Source organism: Equus przewalskii, chromosome 15 (genome assembly GCF_037783145.1).
Source record: "Equus przewalskii isolate Varuska chromosome 15, EquPr2, whole genome shotgun sequence".
Classification (NCBI taxonomy): Eukaryota; Metazoa; Chordata; class Mammalia; order Perissodactyla; family Equidae; genus Equus; species Equus przewalskii.
Genome location: NC_091845.1, coordinates 54,732,339 through 54,757,567, shown reverse-complemented (window position 1 = coordinate 54,757,567; position 25,229 = coordinate 54,732,339). Strand labels below are relative to the sequence as shown.

Below are 25,229 nucleotides of genomic sequence, written 5' to 3'. Positions count from 1 at the left end.
TATTCTAAAATAAAGGAGACAGTTTAAAACTGGCATTCAAAATGCAGTCCAACCAAGGTAACACACACACAGAGTAGATCAACCATATGTACATAAAGACAAAACTCTAAATATATAAATCCATCAATACATTAAAGTAATTTAATGCCACAAAGTGAGGTTAATCAGTAGACAATCTATTAACGCATACTTAACTTTGTTCAAGAAGTAAAACGATAGAACTACCTTATTAGATAATAAAAAGAATATAGTAAAATTCAATATCCATTCCTAAATATTTTCTCAAGAGGATTTATAAAGAACGCATCTCTAAAGGCAACTTTAATAAATTCACAAAGAAGACAAAAGTGCCATCTATTTAATATTATTACTGAACATATTTTTGGAAATTCTATTAGTGTGTTATAATTGCAACTGATATGAAGCTTAGATATTAGAAAGAAAACAAAATTACAGCTATATGCTGATATGATTATATATTTAGAAAATGTAAGAGAATAACTTAAATCTCTCAGAACTAATAAAAAATCCAGTAAAGTAGCTGAATATAAATAAATACTTTAAAATTTCCCTCTATACCGGCATTTATAGTTAGAAGATTTTTTTTTAAAAAAGACTATACATAATGATATTAACAAATATAAAAATTTATATATATAACTCTAGCAAAGCATATGCAGGTTCTCTATGAGAAAACCCACAAAATTCTATGAAGCTGAAATATTTACAGGTAAAATGACAGAATGCCTGTGATTGTTTTTTCTTTTTTTAAAAGGGAAGAGTAGGAAAGGGTAGATATGAGGCTAGATTAGCCATGAATTCGTCCTTATGGAAGGCATTTGGTAGGCATATGATGGGTACGTAGGAGTTCATCTTGTATATTTTTGAAATTTTTCACAATAAAAAGTTAAAAAGAATATTTGTGTGAAATGAAAGAGATCTGAATAAATGGAGATATATACCATGTTCCTAGATAAGAGGTTGAAATAATGCAAGGATGTAAAATCTTCTCAAATTAATTCATAGGTTTAATATAACCCTAAGAAAAAGACCAGTGGAAGGTTTTTGTCTTAAATAAAAAAGTTTCCAAATTCCATGTGGAAGAATACACAGATGAAAATCCTTTTGTTGAAGAGTGAATGAAGAGTTGCCCACTAGATAAAACATATTTTGAAGCTATGATAATTACAGCAATGGGGACTTTGCAACACAATCACTAGCAGTTTGATCCAATGAATGAGTTACTCCAAAAATGGAATATCAGGTTAGATCCTTGCCTCACCTTCTCTTCTTCTGACCCTTAATTAACATTCCTCTGCTTTTTCTTCTCCAGTTTATGCACTGTTAGAATTCTGCAATTTCTTATGTTTTTAAAAATTTGTTTTCACGTTAGACAATTTCCCACTTCCCCCAGTTGGTCTGTAGGCTTTGTGCAACATTGGGTCTAATCTGCTGCATCTAATGGGATAACTTGCTCTTACAAAAGTATGGTTTCACTTGAGAACTTTTTCTATAAATGAATAGGTACTGTGTGTCACAAAAAGTTGTCAACAGAATCAAAGAAGAATAGATGGTTGATACGCTACAGCAATTCCACTTCTGGGTATTTATCTGAAGAACACAAAAATACTAATTTGTAAAGATGCATGCACCACATGTTCATTGCAGCATTATTTACAATAGCCAAGATATATAAATAACCTAAGTGTCCATCAATGGGTGAAAGGATAAAGAAATTACATAACTAAAGAGTATTACATTTTAATTATTTGCTTGAAATCTGTTTCTCCTACTAGCCTTTGAGTTCACTTAGGATAGGGATCATGTTGTACTTATTTAACAGATTGGAGGCTGTACATATTTGCAGGTTAAATGAAAGGTTGAATAAATCAACAAATGCTTATGCTCACTGGCAGCAGTAACAGCAGCTGGTTACTAAAAAGCCAAAACCTGGCATCCATCAGTTCTAGTAATAAAGGACTAGATGAATTTGAAATGCTCTTACTGAAGACAACAAAAAATGCTGGAACACAACATAAAAACTGCATCTAATGGAAAGCATAGCAGACCTACATAAGACAGAAATAAACTACTGGTGGGGGTGGTGGGGCGCGTATAAGAAGAGGAATGGAGCTCAAGAAGACAAGCCAGAAATGTTTCTAGCCCAGGGACATTTTCAGACTGAGGGGAGACAGTTAAAACAAGAACCAGAATGATGAGAGGTGAGGGCACAGGGATTGTAGCTACCATGTGTGGAGATCTGGTGTATCACCATCACTTCTCACCAGCAGGCATACCAAAGGCTGCAGGAAACAGAGTTCAAAGGTGTTCAGTGTCACCAAAGACAGTAAAGCAATGCTTTCTTTCATTTAGGACCCAAAGGTTTCCACCCTGAAACAGAGGTATAAGCTATACTCTAGAGATCCAGAAAAACTTCAAGTCTTGGTCCTAGACTGCTAATTCTCCTGGATGCCCAGAAGAATGAAAATAAAATCCTCTATGGAATAAGATAATTTTACCTCAGGTTTAAATTATTCCTAAAGGTAACTTTTCAAATAAAATATCCAGTAAACCATCAAAGATTATAAGGTGCCTCTCTAGACAATATGAAAGCCAGGAATCACAGACACAAGAAAAAACAGGAATAGCATCAGAGGGAATCTAAATAGTAGAGTTAATAGAGGCAGTTTGTACATCTATCTTTACAATGTTCATGGAGATAAAAGCTGATCTTAAAAATGTCAACAAGAACCTAGAGATATGATATATGCCAAAAAGACTCAGTTAGAAATAATAAAACTGGAAAGATAACAACAAAGTAAGAACTCAAAGGATGGCTTTAACAGCATATTAGACACAGCTGAAGAGAGAATTAGTGAATTTCAAGATAGGCCATAAAAATGAGCATGGAAAGACAAAATTATGAAACATATAAAATAGAGTAAAAGAGAAAAAACAGCGAGAAGACCTAATACACATTTAATTGGAGTGCCAGAAAAAGAGAGAGAAAAAGAGGAAGTCTCAATAATTAAATGGATAATTTTTTAAATTTATGAAACACATTAATCCACAGATTCAAGGAGTCCAATGAAACCAAAACAGGACAAACTAAACAAAATCCATATTTAGGACATCATAGATAAACAGCAGAAATTTAAAGAAAGCTTGAAAATCTTAAGCCAGAGAAAAAGTCATTTTACCATCAAAGGAATGACAGTTAACTTTCCAATGCACAACACCAAAAGACAAAAAAAAAAAAAAAAAAAAAATCATTAAAGTGCCAAAAGAAAATTACTGACAGAATTCTATCCCCAGCAAAAATGAAATAAAGCCATTTTCAAAGAAGCAAAGTCTAACAGAATATGCCACAATTCAATCCAATAAGAAATTGCTAAATATGGCCTTCAAGAGAAAGGAAGACTATACCAGATGGAACCCTTGGAGATACAGGAAGCAATGAAGATATGTGCACAAAAATGCTCAGAGTAAATTTTTGTAAAAACCAAAAATTAGAATAACCCAAATGTCCATCAATAGTAAAATGGATAAACAAACTGTGATAAGTGCATATAAAATAGTATAAAAGAGTGGAAACGAATAATCATCAGATTGTGCCACAACATGGATGAATCTTACAGACATAAGGTAAGTTTGAGCAGCAGCAACAACAAAGCCAATCAAAAAAATATATGCTGTATGATTCCATTATATACATTTCAAAAAGGTAAAAATAAGCTATATTATTTGAAGATGCATAACTACAGAGAAAACTAAAAAGAAAAGCAAAAAAGTCAATCATGGGAAGGAGCACATGGGGAATTTCTGAGTTTCCAGTTATCTTTTTTGTTCTAATCTGTATGGGAATTACCTGATTATTCTTTTTATAAGAATTAATTAAGCTGTTCACTTACATTTTATGTATATTTTTATATTTTTCTTGTATTTCATAATAATTAATTGGAAAAAAGACCAACCGTCTTCCAAACTCCCAAATAGCCCTCAGAATGAACTACCAGAGAATATATTCAGTTCTATTTGCAGTTAACAAAACTCCCTAAATTAAGATTTTTCCATCAGTATGTTTGCTGTGTGCGGGTCCATGTGCATGTGCCTGCATGCGTGAGTTATATACACCTTCTATATCAAAGATGTGGTCACTATTTTAGAGTTTCTGTTTTTCTGCTCAGTCCACAATTAATTTCTTTATTATATGCCACTAACAATTTCCATATAAATTAAGGTTTAAATACAATTACTGAAAGTCTTTATGAAATAAATCTATATTTACCACCTCTGAGTGAGTTATCTATAAAATTAGAATACTTCTGCTGTTCACATGTACTTGTATTGACACTTTGAATTGCCATGGAAGAAAAACCTAGAAAAAAAATTGACTCCCTGAAATTTTTGGCCTTGAAACAACAAAGCTAGAAATCCTAATTAGGAGTTTCAGGTATGTTTTTAGATGTCTTTCTTGGAAAACAACAAATATGACAACTAGAACTGTGCAAAGGAAAACAAATGGAACAATTATTCCAAGAAGTCAAAAGGGTCTCGAGCACCTTATCAGAGAGTAGAAACAGAAGAGATAGCCTTGTTGCAGTGAGTTAATAGTGAAATAAAAGGCAAAAAATGAAAAAGCAAAAGGCAGATGCTTGGAATCCTTTAAAAATGTTAAAACCAAATTTTAGCCTACCCACTGAGGCAGGTGTAATGTGCTAATTATGGCATGAATTTTTCCATTAGCTTCATTCCAGGTTCCTTTTTGTGCCTTTACTTTTATGTTTCTTATCTTTCATAGATGTTAACTTATATAATCTTCCTGTCTTCTGGGACCCTAATCAGTCTTGTTACAACATAGGATAGAAAAAGTTCAATCTGTAAATAGAATCCTCTTTCTGAGGGTATTTTTCAACTGCTAGCTTCTGTCAAATCAGAGATGACAAAAGGACACAGAGGTAGAATTTCATATTTTTTCCTTTTTGGTCATTTCTTAGCAAATCTGAAGTCTTCTGTGATGATTGGCAGAGAAGCAAAGGTTGGTGTCCCATACAGAAACGGGATGGCTGCCATGAAGAAAGAATTCTTTACCTGGAAGGATATCAGAGAGATTCCCACACTTAGGGTTCTCCAGAAATAGACAGGCAGAAGATATTAAATCCAATTGTGGGCAACACCCCAACTCATCTAAGTCAAACTTAGCTTAATCAGTAGAACCAGGTGGCAGTCACCCAAGAGTTTTGAAGGAACTCAAGGATGAAATTGGAAAACTGTTGGCCAAGATTCTGGATCCAACATTACAAACAGCCAGGACCAGCAAACTGGCAGATTGTGAATGTCATTCTGTTCATTAGAAGGGGTCGAGAGAGGACCCAGGAAACCTTAGAAAAGCAAGTCTCTCTTCCGCTTGTCCAGTCTCCAATAAAGAACAACATCATTAGACACTGAAACGAAAATAACTTGCTAGGGGAAAGAAAATATGGTTTCCGAAAAAGGAAAGCATGAGTCACTGATTTATTATTGGTCTCTGAGGCATGTAGATAAAAGGCCAAATGTTGGCACAGTTTAAAGACTTTTTTTAAGTGCTAACATGAAATGGGACGTAAGGAGGTAACAGATATATCAAACCATATGGATAAGACAAATAATTTCTACACTCCTTCAAAAAAAGAAGGTTCCTATGTACTAGCAAGAAGGGACACTCTGAGACTTGAAAGAGATCAGATTGCGATGATAAAGGACACACTACTTCATACTGCAGGTAACACATTTAAAATACATTACCATTTGGTAGTATTCGAAGAAGACACAAAGTAAGTTGATATCAAGAAACATTTTTATTGAGCATTAATTGAGTATCAGGATCTATATACTAAGTAGTGGGACTATAGCTGTGAATCAGACCCCTTCTGTCCTCCAGTATGTCACAGTCTATTACATAGATGATTCCAAGAACTGTGGAATAGGTCCTACACTGGGACCTGTGCTTATTTATGACTAGATGGTAACTAATGATTGAAATCAGGTACTACGATCATGATGCAACAACACATCTCTTGGAGTCACAGTTTGCAAAGGAATTAATATATTAGGCTATATGCAGCATGGATGTAAAATAAAGTGCAAATCCCCTTGTTAAAATTAATGATAATTTCAGTACCAACAAACAAACCCTAAAACCCAATTTTATTGGCCCATTTGGTGGAGAAAGACAAAATGGATTTTGAAACACACACGACTCTAACATTAATTGCTAAATCCTTTTACTTCATGGAGAAGGAAAGCAGACATGATAAGAGTGTGTGTTAAGATAACACTATGTGGGTTTTTTTTAAGGTGATGCATCAATATACAATGCATGTGTACAAATTTTCAAAAGTGTCATGAAAAGAAAGTTAATTTTAGTTTATTACAACTTTAAAAAAAACCCAGGAATTAAAAAAGAAAAGGGCTATTTACCAAACATGAATTTGATGATTTCGCCAGTTTAATGCAATTCTCAACTTTGCTGAAAAGTCTAAGAAGAATTTTCTCAGCTCAAGCAGGAACATTCAAGACATGGAAAATAATTTTGGCAGCATCAAGTACAGGAGATTGATGTCTCTCCTACAAGTCAAATGCTTCTTTTTTCTAATCAGTTTTAAATACCTACCTCCCCCTTTTCCTGCTACATTAGCAAGGAGGCTGTCATTCCAAAGAAATGGATAACGTACGTGTGTAGGGGAGGTGTGAGTGTTCTCACGCATGAGACAAAAAAAGTGTTTCATGATCAGATTGTCCAGTACTTTCAAACTATCTGATGGTACTTCCGTAGGAACTCCATGAAGAAAATGAGAGCTGAGAAAGAAATCTTCACGAAAGAAGATGCAAGTTGTTCTAGTTTCTCTGATAAATCTATTTCCTCTTCCTTCTTTCTTGTCTTGCACAAGTTTTTAAAAATGACATATAATCGTTGTCATCTGCAATATCAATTATCACTCAGAATAGAAATTTAAATGGAGCTGAGAGATAACACATTTTTCAGGTGTGGTACTCCAGAGAAAATTATCTGCCTTCTCGGGTTTAGGGGGGGACCACATTGGGAGGCGATACTAGTGTCCTTTGCTTTGCTTTGCATTGCAGTGCTGAACCCACAATATATCTTTGGTTGAGTGTGTACTGAATAAATTTTCTTCTCCTCTTCTTCCTACTACTTCTTCTCCTAAAGAAAAACTGAGACTACATTCTGAGCCTCCTCTAGAAGGAGGATGAAAGGAAAAGAATTGCAAGCTTATCTCCAAGGCCTCACATTTGAAACCTAGGTAGCCCAGAATTGCATGTCAATATCCAAATCTAAAGAAGATCCTTGGAAAGTAGGTATAATATGGCAATAGATAAAATTAGAAGGAAAATGTTTACACATGCGTCTGTAAGTGTGGGAGTACAAACATCTTTCCTATCAAATCGACCAAGCTAAAAACCCCTGTGATGTCAAAGGTTTATACACACACGCACTCATACTCTGCTAGTGAGAAGGCAAGCAATTTTTTGAAAGAACGTTTAGGAAACCAGTATAAAAAAAGTGTCATGAAAGATGTTCATGGTTTTTCCACTTCTAGGAATTTCTTCTAAGGGAAGAACACAAGATGTGCACAAAGATTTAGCCTCAAAGACGGCAGCCAATCTGTAATAGCCAACAATTAAAACAATCTAATTGATCAGTAATAAGGGGATGGTCAAGTTAATTACAATATATCAAAATGATAGGGTACTATGCATTTTTAAAAAATGTATAGAATGCATATTGGCATGGAACAATGCTCACAATTTTGTTAAACAGAAAAAGCTAGAAGAAAAAGCAAAATATGTTACAATTTTTTTAGTTGAGGTGTGTGTGCATATGCATATATTTAAATGTATATATGCATAAGAAAATATATTAAAAAGACATCTTTGGGTATTTGTATTCTGTCTCTTTTTCTTCGTCTTTTTCCATATCTGAATTTTCCAATTGGTATGATAAACATGAATTGTTTATGAAATAAGCATATAAAAATGAATGTGATTTAAGAAACCATAGTGTTAACATGATCTCCCTAAAAAAAGAAAAGGATGACCCTTTAATTATCTGTATCTGCTAGGTTCAACAGGAAGTCTTTGTGAGTTAATATAGGATGACATTGCAGGGAGAGATGGAGAGGAATAATCTGTACTCTAAAAGGCATCTCATTGGCATGTTTCATGTTCACATATATCTGGTAGCTTTTTTAAAACTAAAAAGTCCTTCTAATAAAAACTAAAAATCAAAAGGCCAATATTGAGATTTTTCTCTATCTATGCAACTGATTCTTAGAATATATTGGCTTTTATTTTAAATCAAAGCATCAAAACTGTCTTGTTCCAAAAAAGCCATGTAGATCCAGCATTTACATCTGTCAACCTATTTATAATCACAAATTTTTTTTAAATCCCTGATTTTTTTTTATCCCTATGATGCAAAGAGGGTTAGTGATAGTATAACTTTGAGAGCAACTGCTCTGCTTTGTTTCTGAAGCAGTCCTCTTTACTAATACATGAAATTAAAAACGCAAACACCACCAGCTAGACAATCAGGAAATGAGCATTGTGAATGTCGGGGCTTTGAGGGTACAAATTAGGGGATTAGTTTTTCCCTTAGTGGAAGTATATTCACTAAGTAATTCGTTTGCTTTTAACTAGAGTTATCCCCTTCCATTAACTAGAGAAGTAAATCCAAATTAAAATCGTTATTCATCAATTACTGCCGGAGGCATGCTCAAGCCTTGTGTTAGGACCTGGGCAATAAAGCTCATCAACTATAATTTTAATCATTGTTATCTCAGAGCTCTCAAAAGGGATTATTTGGGGTAGGGGAGAAATAGGAAACTCCTAGTTATTGCTGACATGAAGGCAGACATTTCTGAGGATTTTGAATTTATTTAATCATTAAATTTTTCAGTGTATTTTGATTTTTTCCTTTTTCAGTGAATATTGCTAGGCACTGGGGATATAGTGGTGAATATTATCATATAGTCTTTATCCTCAGATGGCTTACATTCTAGTGAGAGGCAAAGATATTACATGAGAAATCATAATTACAAATTGTGATAAGCATTTTAGAGGAAGAGACAGGGTCTGAGAAAGAATAATGGGGAGATGCCAGTTTACCTCGGTGAGCCTGAGAACTCTTCCTTAAGGAGGTGGCATTGAAGCTCTGACATGAAGGATGAGGGTCATTCACACTCCTCATGACATTCTTCTATGGATTTTGTTAGCATCACTCTTTCCTGATCTTCCTACTACCTTCCTGGCTATTTCGACATAGCTTTCACTGTGGTTTCCTCCTTGTCTATCCAGCCTTTAGACTCCAAAGTTCTTCAAGGCTAAGTTCTATATCCTCTTCTCTTCTCACTCCAAAGTTCCTCCCAAGGCAGTCCATTCCACTCCTCTGACCTCAAATATCACCTGTATGTAAATAATTCCTTAATATCCCTAATATACTTTTCCAGCCCAGACCTCTTATCCTGGCTTTTGATTCATATGTCAACTGCCTACATGACATCTTTCAGAGTTAGTGCAACATTTCAAAATCATTATCCAAGACCATGACTTTTCCCCTTTCTGCTCTGCCATTCTGTGCATGTTCATTTTTCAATTTAGGGTCTTGCCTCATGGTTACAAGGTGGCTGTCAGAACTCCATGCATCATGCTCTGACACAACTGGCAGAAAAGGCGGGACGAAGCTCTCCTCTTGTGTATAGCACCTCTAGCCAAAAGTAAAACCTTTCTCAAGAGCCCCCATCACATTTCCCCAACATCGTATTCACCACATCTGTGTCGTATGGTGACTCTTAGCTGCAAGGGAGACTGAGTAGATAAATATTGGGAGATAGAAGGGAAGGAGCTCAGATTGGCTCTAGACTATATAATCAACAATGTTTGACACATTCTTTGGAGCGCTTATCCAAATAGTAATTAAAGAATTAAGTATGTACATTTTGTCCATTGTCTCCTCTGTGAGATTATAAACTCTTTGGCTATGGGGAATGTGTCTGTTTTGTAAGCCCAGAATGGGGCCTACAGAGAATATCATTGTTGTTGGCTGAATGAATGAATGAATGAATATGAAAGAGAACAATAGAGGCAGAAAATAGGTACAAAAGAGACAGAAAGCTGCCAACATGAAACTTCTTAAGCTGATTGTCATATCTCATGTATCGCATGGTTCAGCTCTCCATTCCAGTGAATTTGAAAACAGCCTTTCATCCAAAAAAGGGGCAACTTTTGAAAGTACTCAATTCTTTGCATAATGAATATCATTTTCCTAACCTCCTAATTCCAGCCATATGAGTAGACATGAGTATATGTTTTTATTGAAAGCCCGGAATGAATTCTTTAAAAAAAATAAAATGTTAACCCTGGTTATAGAGTTAGATGATCCAGAAAATTTTAAATTGCCTCAGGTATATAAATGTAAATCAATTCTTGGCTAAATCACTCAAATATCACTCAACAAGAAAAACGCATAAAAGCTTGAGTTATTTAAAAGAATAGTCATAAAATTTTTGGTCTAAATTTTCCACTCCTGAGAACATCCCACCAACAGACAAGGATGTCATTCAGATTGGCTGATAGGGAGAAAGCAGTTGTAAAATGCCTGGCATGGAAAGAATGTTTGATGTATTTTTGTTCTTATATCTAGACCAAAGGAAAGCCTGGGTTTGCTCCTAACTCTGTCTTGTCCTAAATATGTAACTATGGGCAAGTTGAGCATGTTTTTTGGTTCACAAATGATATAGTAATCTTAAATTACCTTAAGTTATAACATACAATACAATTTAAAGACTTAAATTAAAAAAAAGTCAAATGGCATTGAATACAGTCAACCGTAGCCAACCTAATAAAATATTAAGGAGCAGATTCATATTCCCAGAGTGTCTTTATCTACAGATGAAGAGTCTATTCATCATATCTGATGGATATTCTGGTTGGTCATCTCAAAACACAAAGGGCATTGACATACAAATATCACATTTTTGTTCTTTAAGAGAGTTGTAACTATCCACGCATGCAAGACTAGGTTTGAAGCTTTAAATATGGCTTTTGTTTCAAATAAAATTCCTTAAAAAGAGAAAATGCCTTTAGCATTGGCAAAGGGAGTCCCCTCAGGAAAAATGTAAACAGATGGCTGAGAAAGATCACCCACATGCGGCACACAGATCTGAGGAGGCATTTCTAAGAATGAAGTGGCACTTCCCAGCCTGGGCCACTTCCCACAAGGATCCTTATTTAAACCACAGAAAACACAGGGTTTATACCTCTAGCCAAGAGGAACCTCAGCAACTCTTTCCCCCGCTTGCTTCACAGGGATCCAAACTAGTTTCCAACTCTCGCCAATGTTCCAAAAGAAGCTAACTACCGGCCACTTGAGACTAGCAATCCTCTAATAAATCCACATTCGATGATCAGCCTGAAATAAGGTCTTTCTATATAAACGGGCTGTGAAGCCCTTGCGAAGCATATTAAGCATTCAGTGTAATGTATGACACACATCTGTTCCACTTACTTAGTGAGCAGAAATTTCGAGATAACTTAAATCCCAGACTTAATCAAGGAGAAAAAGTCTCGATAATGTTTAAAACTGAGTTTTAAAATGTAATCCAAATGAAGGCAAGAGAGACCATTTTGCTATAACTAATGAGATTGTAGAATACCTAAATCAAATCCACAAAGCTCCCCTAGCAGAAACACTAAATCGTTTGCCTGGGCCTATTTATTTTTCCTTTTGATGCCACCAGCATTTACCGAAGACCTTCATCTATATGGCCCAAGGCACCAAAATATAAGCAAAAACAGGTCTTCCGCAAACACGATAATTTAACTCCAATCGATGCCCAAAGGCCATAAAAGGAAAACTTACAGATTTGTCTTTTACAAGGAGAGCACAGCACTGAATTCCAGCCATCAGCATCTTGTGGGGGTTCCAGGCCACAGAGTCAGCTCTGTTAAACAAAAAACAAGACAGAGTAGGGAGGGGACTCAGTTGGTTTCTCCTGGTGCAGAGAATCCTATCCTCAGCAGCACGTACATTCAGTACTCATACTCAGGTTAGTCCTCTACGGGATTCCTTGTTTGATTGGTAAGGGGAGTTTGGAGTTTTTTGGTTTTCGTTTAAAGCAAAACAATTACTTAGTTTTTTGCCTATTTTCAAAATGTCACTTAAGTGGGCAAAGTCCAAAGAGATTCCTTTGCCTAAAGAAAAGGCGTGTGCTTGGGAAACTGCATTTACCTGTGGACGCCATGCAGAAGTTTGCGGTGCTTTCTTGACAGCAAAGCTGAGCCACCCCAAGAAGCCTGTTGAGATATTTACATAACCAAGATAATGTTATTTCAGTGTTATTTGTTTACCAGCTGGTTGTCATAGAAAACCTTGAGTGACAACCTCAATCTGTCATTTTATACTTTGTCAGTGTTAACCAATTGGTGCTCCAGGAAATTTTGATCACTGACTCTACTCAGGCAATCAGAAGCACATCACAACAGCTAGGCCCCCATTGACCCTTAGGATTTACATTCACACGAGATAAAGAAGTTAGTATATTAACTTGTTCTGTTGCATACTGACAAAAGGAGGTTTAGAAGACACAGCCCATACCCTCTTGAATCTTAGAATCTAAAATAGACAAGATCCTTACAATGCTGATATTCTACTACACACAATGTACAAATGCTAATAATGAGACATGGGCAAAGGGCTGACTTTCTGTATAATAAATGAGGCACATGCTTGACAGGGTGGATAGAGGAGAATACAGGAACTCACAGCCAGCTAGGATGGGCTAGGTAGAAATGAATCTTATTAATGAAAATTAGATCTTTTTAGCCAAATAGCTTTTAGAAATAATTAGAAATAAAAAATGTGAGAGTAGGAGAAAGGAGGACTTGGACTTAACGAAGATATTCATTGGAGATGTAAATATTATGAGCAAAGGAGAAGGGAGCTGAGAATAATGAGATGACAGAAAACCCCACAGTCAATAAATCTGGAGGGGAAGGAGGAAGAATCAATGTGTGAAATGAGAAAGTCCGTTTGGTCCTTGAAATTGAGCAGATTTCTAAGTTTTAATTTGTAAGGCAATGAAGGGTGATGGCAGTGAGGGAATATAAGGAGTCTGGCTTGGGCTATGTTGAACGCTCTCCAAGGGTATTCACACTGCATAACATTGCACTGAGAATGGAGTCATCACCTCAAAATTTTTAATAGAAAAGCTAAGGTTGAGAGGTGGTAGATAAATTGTCCAAGGTCTCATAGGGAATAAAAATCAGATCTGGGAGCCAAAGCCTATTCTTTTTTCATGATTAACCTCATAACTGAAAGAAGGTGACGATTTGGCCAAATGGTAGAGTACAGCATGGAGATCTGTGATGGAAGTACTACAGGCGGGGGTGAGTTCAGGAGCTGCCTAGGATGTGGAAAAAGGCTGTCCTGTTTTTGCCTGTAGAATTTAAAAAGATAAGGAAGACTCCTTATCTGAAGAATATCGTTCAGAAAGAATTGGAAAGATTGCGTGCACCATGGATGTGGAGGATGAAGGAAACAAGGGGTCTCCATGATCCTCAGAGTATCACCAAAGCTGAACGCATTGGTGAACAGTGAAGAGTGGCCTTTAATCCCACTTAAAAGCAACTCTCTCATTCAGGGTTGGCACTAGGGTGAGGCAAGTGAGTCACCAAGGATGCACAATTAAGGAGGAGCTCACTCTCAGAGTTGTACTCTTGCACAACCCTGAGTGAATGCCTCCTTAATTTGAGTCCTAGGAACCTCACTCGCCTCACCTCAGTTCCAGCCCTGCTTCCATTGGCTAGAGTCTCTAATAACCCTAGGTGTTCGCAAAGGTTTATGTGTTGAAGGTGGTGTGCATGCAAATCCCAAAGATTCCCAGATAAAGGATAGATGACTTGGGGTTGTCAGTCAAGTCCCCTTCAAGCTGCACCCTCTCCCCAACTGGTATTCATGATGGACCATGTGTGATTAAGGCTGAGCTACAGAGGCAGCTGCCTTCAGCCTCTAGGAGAACTTCATCCTGGCCTACTAATTGAGGATCCCCAGATATGACCTTCACAAACATTAAAATGAGTTACATATTAGGTTCTTTTATTTCCTTTTACACCCTAAACTCTAAGTTCTCTACCTTTCTCAATCCTTGTATCCCATAACCTCATTGAGAACCTACCAGCAACAACTAGGGGAAGGCTGAATTAGTAAGATTCAGCCATTCCCATGTCCTCTCTTGCCCTTTCCACCAACCTCACACATTACACTTGCTCTCCTTCATGTCTCCTGCACTACCCTCTACCTCCTCTTCCTCCCCCCGAAACTGAACGATATTCTCCCAATCCTAATGAGCTGGATTCAAGTTTTAAAATCACACGAACTCTTTCAAGGCATTAGTTCACTGGTTTACACAGTGGTTTGGCAGGGTTAGGAATAGCTCATTCACAAAGTTATTTCTCAAAAGAGCTGAAAGGAGAAAAACAACACCCCTGATGTCAATGCCCTACTTCTATTGGCTTCACTTTCTAAATTCCTAACTCTAAAACTTGCAAAAACATCAAACCAATTACCTAAATGATAAAGAAGCTTGGTTTTCCATCTCAATAATTATATTATTATTATACCATCATTTATTATTTTATTTTTAAAATTTTTGTAAGGAAGACTGGCCGAGAACTAACATCTGTTGCCGATCTTCCTCTTTTTTCTTGAGGAAGATTGTCGCTGAGCTAAATGTGCCCATCTTCCCTATTTTATGTGGGATGCTGCCACAGTGTGGCTCGACAAGCAGTGCGAGGTCTGTACCTGAATCTGAACCTGCAAACCCCAGGCCACTGAAGCGGAGCGTGTGAACTTACCCACTACACTATCGGGGTGGCCCCAATCATTCCATCATTTATTGAGCTATCACTATATGTTAGGCACTGAGGTTAGTGTTTACTACCTCCCCTGGGACTTGGAAGGAAGAGCGGGTGGGAGACTTCAGGAAGCTTTGCAGGAGCGTGAGGCTTTGTAGCAGTCACAGCCTCTGCTTCAGAGAACAGCTGGACCAGCCCTGAAATCCTGGTCTAAGGCACAGCTGGAGTAATACTCGCTTTCACGGAGGAAGGATAGTACTGGAGGCAAAAAATTCCCACAAAACCAAAGTTTTCTTATTCGGTTGTTTAAAAATGCGTTGTAATTAACCAAATTTAAGACACTATCAAATTTAAGAGTCTCCATTTTTTTGTGTGCCACTAAGAAAGAAAAAAAATGACATCAACCTACCTATTTTAGATATGTTAACAATGTAAACAAAATAAGCATATCTTAAAATTAATAAAGTGTGGTATCTATGCAGGGGAACTCAGTTTTATGGAAAACCCAGAAGAACAAGCAATCATAATTACATTTTTAAAAAGAAAAAGGGAAATAGCAGTTTTTAATATTTCAAAGTATCTTCAAAACATCCTTTAGAAAATTTCAAACAGGCCAAAGTAATCACTGCAATTTTATTAATTTTCAATTTTTAAAATTAATTGTATATGCCGTTTCTTTAAGATAAGCTACACGCCCCTGTGTAAAATTTTATCAACAGCATCGATGCCTGCAATATTAAAGGATGGGTGAACACTCGCTCTGTGTTAGAGCTAATTTCTTTAATAGGTCAGATAAACTGTTGTCAAATTTAATCTGATACTACAGGTATTCACTAGCTGCCTACTATGTGCAATAGAATAATTGATATGTGTTTCCTTATAAAAACATTTCCTTCAAAAGCTCAACTTTTAATTTTTAGAAAATCTGGAGTTTTCATTCATACTTCTAAATCTCACCTCTCTCTAAGCCCCATAAATCTCTTCATATCATTCCCAAGTTAGAAACTGCTGTAGTTACTGTTTTACATAAACTATATAATCCATATTTAATGTTTCTTTTATGAGAGTGGAATTTTTAAGTGTAACTGCTGATGCATTTGATTTTTTCCCTCTATTTTCACAGTCACCAGAGTACTCACTTCATATTATCTTTTAGGACATAATGTATTATGCTTCTAAGTCTATAAAAATCAATAAGATATAAGTTGAAATGTGAACAGATACAATACTACAATCCCATTTAAAGAAGTCACAAATAATCCACCTGAAGTATTGCCATCAGCATCCTAATGGAGCCTATAACTCTTGTGAGCTTTATATTACTGCTGCTTTTACCAAATATTAACATATATTTAGTGAAAACCTTGAGCTGCTGAAAAATTCTCTCCATATAATATCAAAATGCTTTACTTTGAAAGCTTAAAATCGTCCAAACTATAAAATTATATGTAAGTGTATCCTCCAAATGCTTAGTTACCTTCCACCCAGTAAGTCAAAAACATTGTCCTTTCCTTTTCTGATAAAGAGGATATGAATCTCTCACTTTCCAGAAGTTCCCTAAAGTCTCGTCAGCATGTTCAACAGTCGCTTTTATTGGGTTGAATCAGACTAATTAACTCCTGATTTCACATACACAAAAGAAAACCAAAAAGTTCGACAAGCATTCATAATTGGCTGAATTCAACTTTTTAACTCTGGATAAGTAGAATGTTAAGAGTTACCTTCAATTAAGGACAAATTTATTATGAACAGCCCTAGGACTTACTAAATTAATTAGAAAAAAACACAATCTTTTAAGTTAGAAAATTAGAAGTAATATAAGTTATCCCAACCCCTCTCAAATAATTATCTATGATGGATCGAGCTAAAACCTGCTTTAGTTATAGCATGCAATTATGTAATGCAGCTTTTTGCATCTTCCGGCTGATTGGAATCATATTATTTTAGAGCTAGAAGATACTTTACAGCCCACATCAGCCATTTCTCTCTTTACAAATAAAGAAACCGAAGCCCTAAGCACTGAAGTCACAGTGAAGAAGGGGCCAGTTAGAATCCAAAATCTATCTCTCTTGACTCCATGGTCCAAAATGTGCCCCTTATACCGTGTTTCCTCAATGACAGTAGATTCAAGGGACCAAAGAAAATTGGTCATGGGAGAAGAGGAAATAAAATGGAATTCTAAAAACAAACAAAATTTACATCAAGTCTTGGGATCTTCTTCTTTATTACTTTGCAGAAAAAGGTATATTTATTTTCCATAATGAGAGATACACACTTAAATAAAAGTAGCTGGGGACTTCACATCTAGTTTCTGAGAATATGAAAAACTTCCCACCAAAGCTGGAAAAAGACTAGAAAAGTTAAGCAGATGTGTACATACAAACGAACTTACATCCACATGAAGCCAGAGGCCGTGCCGCTCACAGATGTCAGCTATTTCATCCAGAGGATCAAAGGCTCCCAACACAGTTGTACCAGAGGTGGCACAGACAAGAAATGGTGCTGCTCCCTGTGAGAAGGACCCACACACAAGAGCTGTCACCATCACCACTAAGTTTGTCCTGTAGTAGGTTGGTAAATACAAAGGTTAAACATGCAGAAATTTACTTGGTTTCTTTGAAGATAATCAGTAATTCAGAGTGTGTTTTTAAAACTTCACTATACAGCCTCTAGTCACTATAAACAGGTTAGGATGCTATGACAATAGTAGCCCTTTGTTCCAACTCAATATGCATCCTCGCTATTTTCACTCTCATTTTCTTTCTTGAGCATTTTCTGGTCTATAGATTCCCTAGATTGAAAGTGAATAACCTCAATCGCAATGGCAAACTGGTATTTTGTGGGATTCCTAACTCTTTCTTGGGAAGATTCAGTGGGGCCTCCACAGTGCCAGCATTTGTTACTCTTCTCCAAAATAAAAAGGAACATGATTGGAAGACAAACAGTCAGCTCCAGAGACAAACCAGGCAGCCCTGTCTGCTTGTCTCCTTGTAAAGCAAGTGCAGTTACAAAACAAAGAATGTACTCAGCTACAAATTTGGCATCCAAGGGGACACAGGTGATGCAACAGAGAAATCTGTTAGAATGTGCTAGAAAAGAGAACCTGCATCATTCCTACAGCGATTATTCCTCCTTGTACAGTTGATGGCTGCATCTTGTAGAGTGAACAGGTGCCAGCGGGAAAGAAAGGGGGGAGAAAAGAGAGACTGTGGGAGCACATGCAGAGATGAATGGTAATTCCTGCCAAGCGAGCCAGGCACCTTGGCCCTATAAGGGACTTTATGGCCACCAGGCAAAGGAAGAGTACATGAGGTTGCTTGCTGTGGAAGCGTCTTGAAGGGAAAATTTGCAGACAAAGGTGGGAGAGGGGGAAGCAACTAGAATCCTAAGATTCTAGAGCACCTGAGGAATAAGCGATGAGAACATTTAGTGCCTATAAAAGTCATTTTACCTCCATTTAGGATGGAGTCATTTTTCCCTCAGTTTTATCTTGAAAGGCAGTTGTTCTCGCAATATATTTTTATGTCCCATTTAATGCCAGGGATTGTTCCATTTGAACCAGACTCATTCCAATTTAGCTAACCTTTGACAGAAAGAAGTTATATCTCAATGAGAAGCTGAGCAGAGCAAGGACACTTGGTTCACATCTCTAAATTGAGTTGCATAGGAACCCAAGTGATGGCACACAATGAATCCATTTGCCATTTGGGGAGATGATTGTGATAAATGGGATTAGTCCGCCCATACCTCTGAGAGCGGGGCCAGTAGATGATAGTAGCTGGGGCTTTGGGACTTCTTCATTGTACTCAGACACCAACAGATTATGTCTTTATCATGTCAATGACTTAAATGAAATGAGACCAGATTTACATGAACCATTAAAAGCAATAGAAAGAGTAATTTACTAAAACCACTGAGGTGTCTTTAATGGCTGGGTTTTTCCTCATAAACCATGTGACATCCTGACAGTTGTGAGAAAGTACCTATGCAATCTATTATAACCCATTAATGAGTTTTCCTCACTTTTTTTTTAAAAGACAATTTAGCTATAAATAGCAGGTCCAGAAATTAAACTTTGAAATCTGGATTTAACCTTCCAGGTTTTTCTTCCTTTCTCATATCTCGTGCTATTAATAAGAAAACTCAGTGGAAACAGTATCGATTATGTGCTGACAATGGGCTGTATTCCCTAAGAAAGTTCGTCACTTCAAACAATCATATCCAAAAATATTTCCAAATATTCAGTGGTTATACTAGTTTTATCTTTTCATAGCACTTTAGAACCTCTGTTGTCTCTGTGGTTTTCATCAGCTTTGTCATGGCATCAAGTAAAGGTCATTGCTTAACATATTTTTAATGGATTGTGGTTGGCCAGGGAATTGAATCCCAGCAGAAAACAAGTTGACGTCCTGTTCTCTACCTCTGAAACAACGTGAGTTAAAAGTTTGAAACAAAAACAACTAGGTTTGAAGCTACTGAGCAAAATAAACTAGTTATCAGTATTATTATCTCAGAATGGATGCAAAGTTTGTCCTTGATGAAGGCAGGCTCCAGTTTCAACTGACTTGAAAGAAAACTGAGGAGACGTATCAACTCTAACCCCACTGCCCTACTTTTCAATGTGCCTAAAGCAATTTTTACTTTTTAAAAAAGTAAAAATCCTTCCTTTCTCAAGTTTTCAACTTTAGAATACATCAGTTTCATGAACTTTCATTGTCAAAACAAACAAAATTTAAACAATGAAAATAATGATGACCATGCTGGAATAAAACACATCCCACATGCTAGAGCATGAGTTCTTAATGATACTAAGTGAAGAAAAAAGTTTTGTCTGTCTTTAAGGGATGCCAGGCAACTAATTTACTATTCTGAAAATTAGTAAATGAGGGGAAAGCAGAAAACATTTATCTCGCCTTGCCTGTGCAAACTGTTTCCTCAGGGAAATCAAACAGGGACGAGGGAACATTTTTCTTTCTTTGTGAGGAAGATCATCCCTGAGCTAACACGTGTGCCCATCTTCCTCTACTTTGTATGTGGGACGCCACTCCAGAACAGCTTGATGAGTGGTGTGTAGGTCTGTGCCCAGGATCTAAACCCGAAAACCTGGGCCACCGGAGCGAGTGCGTGAACTTAACCACTGTACCACCAGGCTGGCCCTAAGGGAACATTTTTCTTGATAGCAGTGTACCTCCAATAAATGAAGGAGGAATAAGAGAAGGAATTAGAACATACCTAATGAAATAATGAGTCGAGACAATGATCACCAAGGGCAGCAAAATCCATAAGGTGAGAGGTGACGCAGAGCCCGATAATCGATGGACTAACAATACCAGAACCCACCAATCAGTGTTATCACGAAAAAAGACACAAGATGTCTCCTGATGGAAGGACAAAATGCCACCCAGGAAGCCTTCCTGGTGAAAAATCCAATCTGAATCTCACTGAATTTCAAGATCTAACAACCGAATTATAGGAAATATAGAGAACAAACAGGATGGTGCAAAAAAGGCGAGTGCTTAGATTCTCAGATTCTTGATGTAATCTACAAAATCCATAATGTGGAAAACTCTACAGGACAAAGGACCTGGTTTCTTCAACAAATCAATTGCACGGAGGAAAATAAGGAGGCGGAAGCTATAGATTAGAAAAGATTTGTGTGATGAATCAACCAAATGCAATGTATGGACCGTGTCTGAATCCTTATTCAAACAAGCCAACTTTTTAAAAACACAGAAAAAGGCAATGGGAACGATTTTAATGTAAGTGAATATTTAATGACATTAAGAAACTGTTATTTCTTGTAGTAGTGTTACCTTTTCTTTAAAAAAAGAGAATGCATATCTTTTACAGATATACTGAAGTATTTATAGACGAAATGATCTGATATACGGGATTTGCTTCAAACTAATCTACAGGTGAGACGGGAGGGGGCATAAATGAAGCAGAAAGGAGCAGAAGCTAATGATTGCTGAAGTTGCTTGATGGCTATACATAGGCTCATTATATTAGATGTGCATATATTTGAAATTTTCCATAATGAAAAGTTTAAAACTCAAGAAAGAAAGAGGGAGAGGGAGAAACAGAGGGAGGGAGGAGCAAGGAGGGAGAAAGGAAGGAAGGACTCATATGAACCGTACAAAAAGCACCATCGATATTCCTCACCAACAAGCATTAATAACATAAAGTTCTTTTTCATAGGAATTTCTTAGAAAAAAGATAAAACTAGATCAAAAAAGATAAAGCTAGAATGCAATATCTGTGGTTCATAGCAGAACAAACAGGTTGTAATGTAGGATTTTACCCAAGAGTCAAAGACATCTGAGAATCTGCACCCCCAGACAACTATCAAATCCACTTGGCATTGGAATGTTACAAAAATGAATAAATAAACGTAGATCTGAGGACACACACCTGAAGCCAATACATCTGCAAGAAAGGCAGAACTTTTAAGTTCAGACTTTCAAACGAAATACAGTGATCTAGCATACTCTGGATAAGGTGATTTTTGTGAATAAATAAAAATATAAAGAGTAAAGAAAATATAATATTAAAACTTCAAAAGTAAAAATAAACGAACATCTTTCTTAGAGTGCGAAATCCTATGAAGAGAGATATACTTCCATCCCAGCTCAGAAGCTGGGCTTTTCATTTTTCAGCAGTGACACCTGACTTTGTTGCTACCCATTGGGAAGTTACGAGAGAGCGGTCTGAAGCTCCCTCAGCAGTGAGGACTGTGGTGGGATGGGAGGGAAGCAGTCAAGTAGGCGCACGTAATTCAGTAGGCTTTCAGGCCAAGTAGCAAGATGGCTGGCACCAAGACAACACCACACCTAAAAAGCAGGGGACAGCTTTAGCTGGAGAATAGGAGGTGACCAGGGCCATGCCCTGCCTTCCCCAGCAACTGACACATCAGCTTTAATACATTCTGGCAGCTGAGGAAGAGAGGACGTTCTGCCAGAGCTGAAATACTAGACTCAGACCCAATATGGGGTGATGGTTATAGATTGGCTTGGGGTGGAAGCAATCTGGGAGGATAGGTTGATCAAGAAATCAGGAATCATTCTGAATGCAACCCAGAGACAACTGGTTTGGCCTGCAGGATTGTCAGTCAGCAGTTATTTAGGAGAGGGGATGCTGGGAGCCTGCTGGAGAGGCTGGGTTCATCTTTTCAGGCTAATTCTAGGCAAGAATCCCGAGTACAGTGATGTCAGAGTTTTAATAGGCTCCAGCCTCCTGGGAATGAAAACATCTGAGAAACTCCACAGAACATAGAGAGCCACGCACCTGGAAATAGAACATCTGTAAATGAGTTTCCCTCTTCTGTTTCCAACAAGCTCTCTCCTCTCTCCCACACACAGAAACGGGTCTGGCTGCTGTGTTCCCTCCCTGGCATTCTCTCCCTCATACCCAGACACATGCATGCATTTTTTTCTCCCCTTTTTTTCTTCTCCCTTCTCACCTCCTTCCTGGCTTGCCAGATTTGCCTTTCCAGTTCATCGGGTATCATTTTACCTCTAAGAGAAAGAGATTTGAGAAGCTCAGTTATGTTGAGTACTGCTTTTTCAAAAGTATGAATTTCCCCCTCCGCCCACCAGGCTTCTGGATCCTGTCCCTATTACCTTCCATCTGTTTCCACAAAGCAAACATTGTCAGTACCAATCCCAAGAAAGGAGGCTGCCTTCTTCATGGAGTAATGACACTGAATTAAAAGGGACACAAGGGAAGAGAGAGACGTGAATACATAGCATGAAAAAAGTTTTGCTTATTATTTAAATGAGTGTAAGTCATGTGGTTGAGCCCAATCTTTGGAACATTACTGCATAGAAGAAAAAGGAGAAAGTAATTTAATTGAGCTCCTTAGTATAGTGGTTGAGAACATTGGCTTTGGGGTCAGAGGAACCAGGATTTAATTCCAAATCTTCCTAATTACAGAAATGGAACCTCGAGCAAATAATGAATACTCTCCAAGCCTCAATTTGCTAATCTATAAAATGGGCGTGTCAATACCTACTCCATCTGCTTGTCCTAGAATTAAATGGGTTAATAAACATAAAGAGCTCAGGACAGAGCCTGGCTTATGGAGCAAACTTGGACACTGGAGGCTGTCGCTTTCCATAACATCAAGAAAAGTTTGTCTTGATACTACTGCTGAGACTCAGTATTAACGGAAACAGAATCTAGTCCACTGCTGACTCCAAACCCTCTAAGGAATGAAGAAGACTGTGTCTCAAAAATTGTAATCACAGACCACAGAAGAATTTAATTATTTTCAAGAGCAAACAATGGGTTATAAATGCTGATCAGACACTTGACCAATGTTGTTTGATATTGAATGTAAGATTGAAATTAGACACAAAGGAATGTAGCCAAAATTATAATAACAAAAGTAATAATAATTTATGGAAGCACTACTTTATGTCACCCTGGCATGAATGAGGCTATAGATGGCTCTGGAATGAGGTCTGGTCTATTTCTTACTGGCAAATAGTAGTATATGCTTTATATTGTTGGGCCTATTTTTCCTTACTACATCAAGTCTATAAACTAATTAGCATTCAAACATTGGAGATGTCGCTCTTTATAAATTAGTGCAGACAGGTGGTCAATTAATTCTTTTTCATGCCAGAAAAATGAAGGTGCTAAAGGACATTATTGTACCAAAAAACCGTAGTAATTTAATTTGTAGGTATGAATACATTAAAAAAGAAGTCATGCCTTCACACTTAAGTTGATATATTCCCTCAAATGTGGTCATTTTTTCCTCTTTGTCAAGAGAGTTTTATTGGGAGTCCTTTTTTTAACTCTGTCAAAATAAATGCAAAAGTCACACCATCAGGAAAAATGAAACCATTCAAATAATTAATTTCCAAATATCAAATAGGATGCGTTCAAAATGCCTGTAGGATGCATTCATTTCAGGTTGTTACAAGAACATATGCATATGGAGAAGTAATAATGTACTTGAAAATGTAATTAATTCTCTACTTGCTACATCAGCCCACCACAGCTAAGGTGACATAGCTAAGGTGACTTATTCCTCACCAGAGATTTGGGCTCTGGTAACAAAACAGCTATTGATTCCATAATGAGAAACAGCAGCCTACCCCACTGACACTTGCCAATAAAGAAAAGCACATTGCTTTGCCCGAGAAATAGCAAAATATCGCCAACCAATGAACGTGTTGAATAAAAAAATGGTAATCAGAATAAGAATAACTTCAGTGGAGCTATCTGTGGGTGCCCCAGGGCAAAGTCTAGTCCAATGTCAATCTCAAATGGATAGAGACAGGTAAAAAAAAGTCTACAAAATTGAAGTCTAAATGTCTGAACGCAGCAGAGGAGGAAAAGAGCTCTAGAAGGGAAGAAAAGAGAAGGCGATGCTTCAGACATGCTGAGTAGTTTTAAGCAAAGGAATAACCTAGAAGGCTGGAGTTCAGAAGTAACAGCTGCATTTAGAAACAAACGGTGGCTGCTCCCATTGCTGGCAAAAGATAAGTCAGTCGTTCTAAGACCCAATCTCCCTCTAGGCTTCGTTCATCTACTGAAGATGCAAAAATGTCAGAGGTGTGCATTTCTATAAGGATAAAACAGCAAGCACCTACATGAAAGACAGAATTGCACCGAGGTTTTCCTTTCTGGTTCCAGCAAGGATTTTTTTTCTGTGACCTTGGGTTTCTCAAAGAACTGCTGCTTTCCCCTCCCGTAGATTGTGTTCTGGACACTTGGACTCTTTCTAGTGCTGACTAGTTGGACACTCAAATTAGCTCCAGGAGGTGGGGAGAGCAGAGTGTATGAATGTTCCATGTTAGGGAATGAAAAAAAGAATGTACAGGGACTTTTCCAAGAGCACACAGATGAGTCAGTTCCCAAAGAAGCAGAGCCGGCATCTAGGTGGACCACTCCATGCTCGGCACGACATCCTAAGAAGCCCCTGCTTGCCTGTGGAGCACGCCTGCAGTCACACCCAAACCAGGGCAGCCTCTCCCGGAGGGCAGGGCCAGGATAGGGTGAGTGAATGAGGCATCTCGGGTGCAAAACATAAAGAGGTACAGCTCGGAGACGTGAACCCTGGTCGTCTCACTCTTCTTACCCTGGCCTCGATCCTGCCAGAGAGGAGCTGGGCCAATTGATCGTCGCCCTGGGAGGTAAAAGTTTCTTTCTTCTCTCACTTTTTAGTGGCAGACAATGATCTACTTTATGCTGATTCCCAAAATGATTCGAATTACAAACCTAGGATTTCTATAAATTCAAGAAATTCTTATCTAACTGCTAATCATGCCTCGAATTTATTACTATTACTTTTCTTCCCAAATCCCCTT

General features: G+C 37.4%; 1 protein-coding gene across 11 annotated transcripts in view; it reads right to left on the bottom strand.

Moving 5' to 3' along the window:
• GADL1 (glutamate decarboxylase like 1) overlaps positions 1-25,229 on the bottom strand; it is a 158,046-nt gene that overhangs the window by 87,798 nt on the left and 45,019 nt on the right. For all 11 annotated transcript variants that reach the window (XR_011527107.1, XR_011527110.1, XR_011527108.1 and 8 more), the window contains 5 exons: positions 22,530-22,609; positions 22,370-22,424; positions 17,303-17,419; positions 12,287-12,351; positions 11,918-11,999 (listed from right to left, as the gene is read on the bottom strand). Coding sequence is in view for 7 of the 11 variants with exons in the window: in XM_070575908.1 (XP_070432009.1) it covers positions 11,918-11,999; positions 12,287-12,351; positions 17,303-17,419; positions 22,370-22,424; positions 22,530-22,609 (399 nt within the window). In the remaining 4 variants the exon portion in view is untranslated. The remainder of the gene's footprint in view (positions 1-11,917; positions 12,000-12,286; positions 12,352-17,302; positions 17,420-22,369; positions 22,425-22,529; positions 22,610-25,229) is intronic.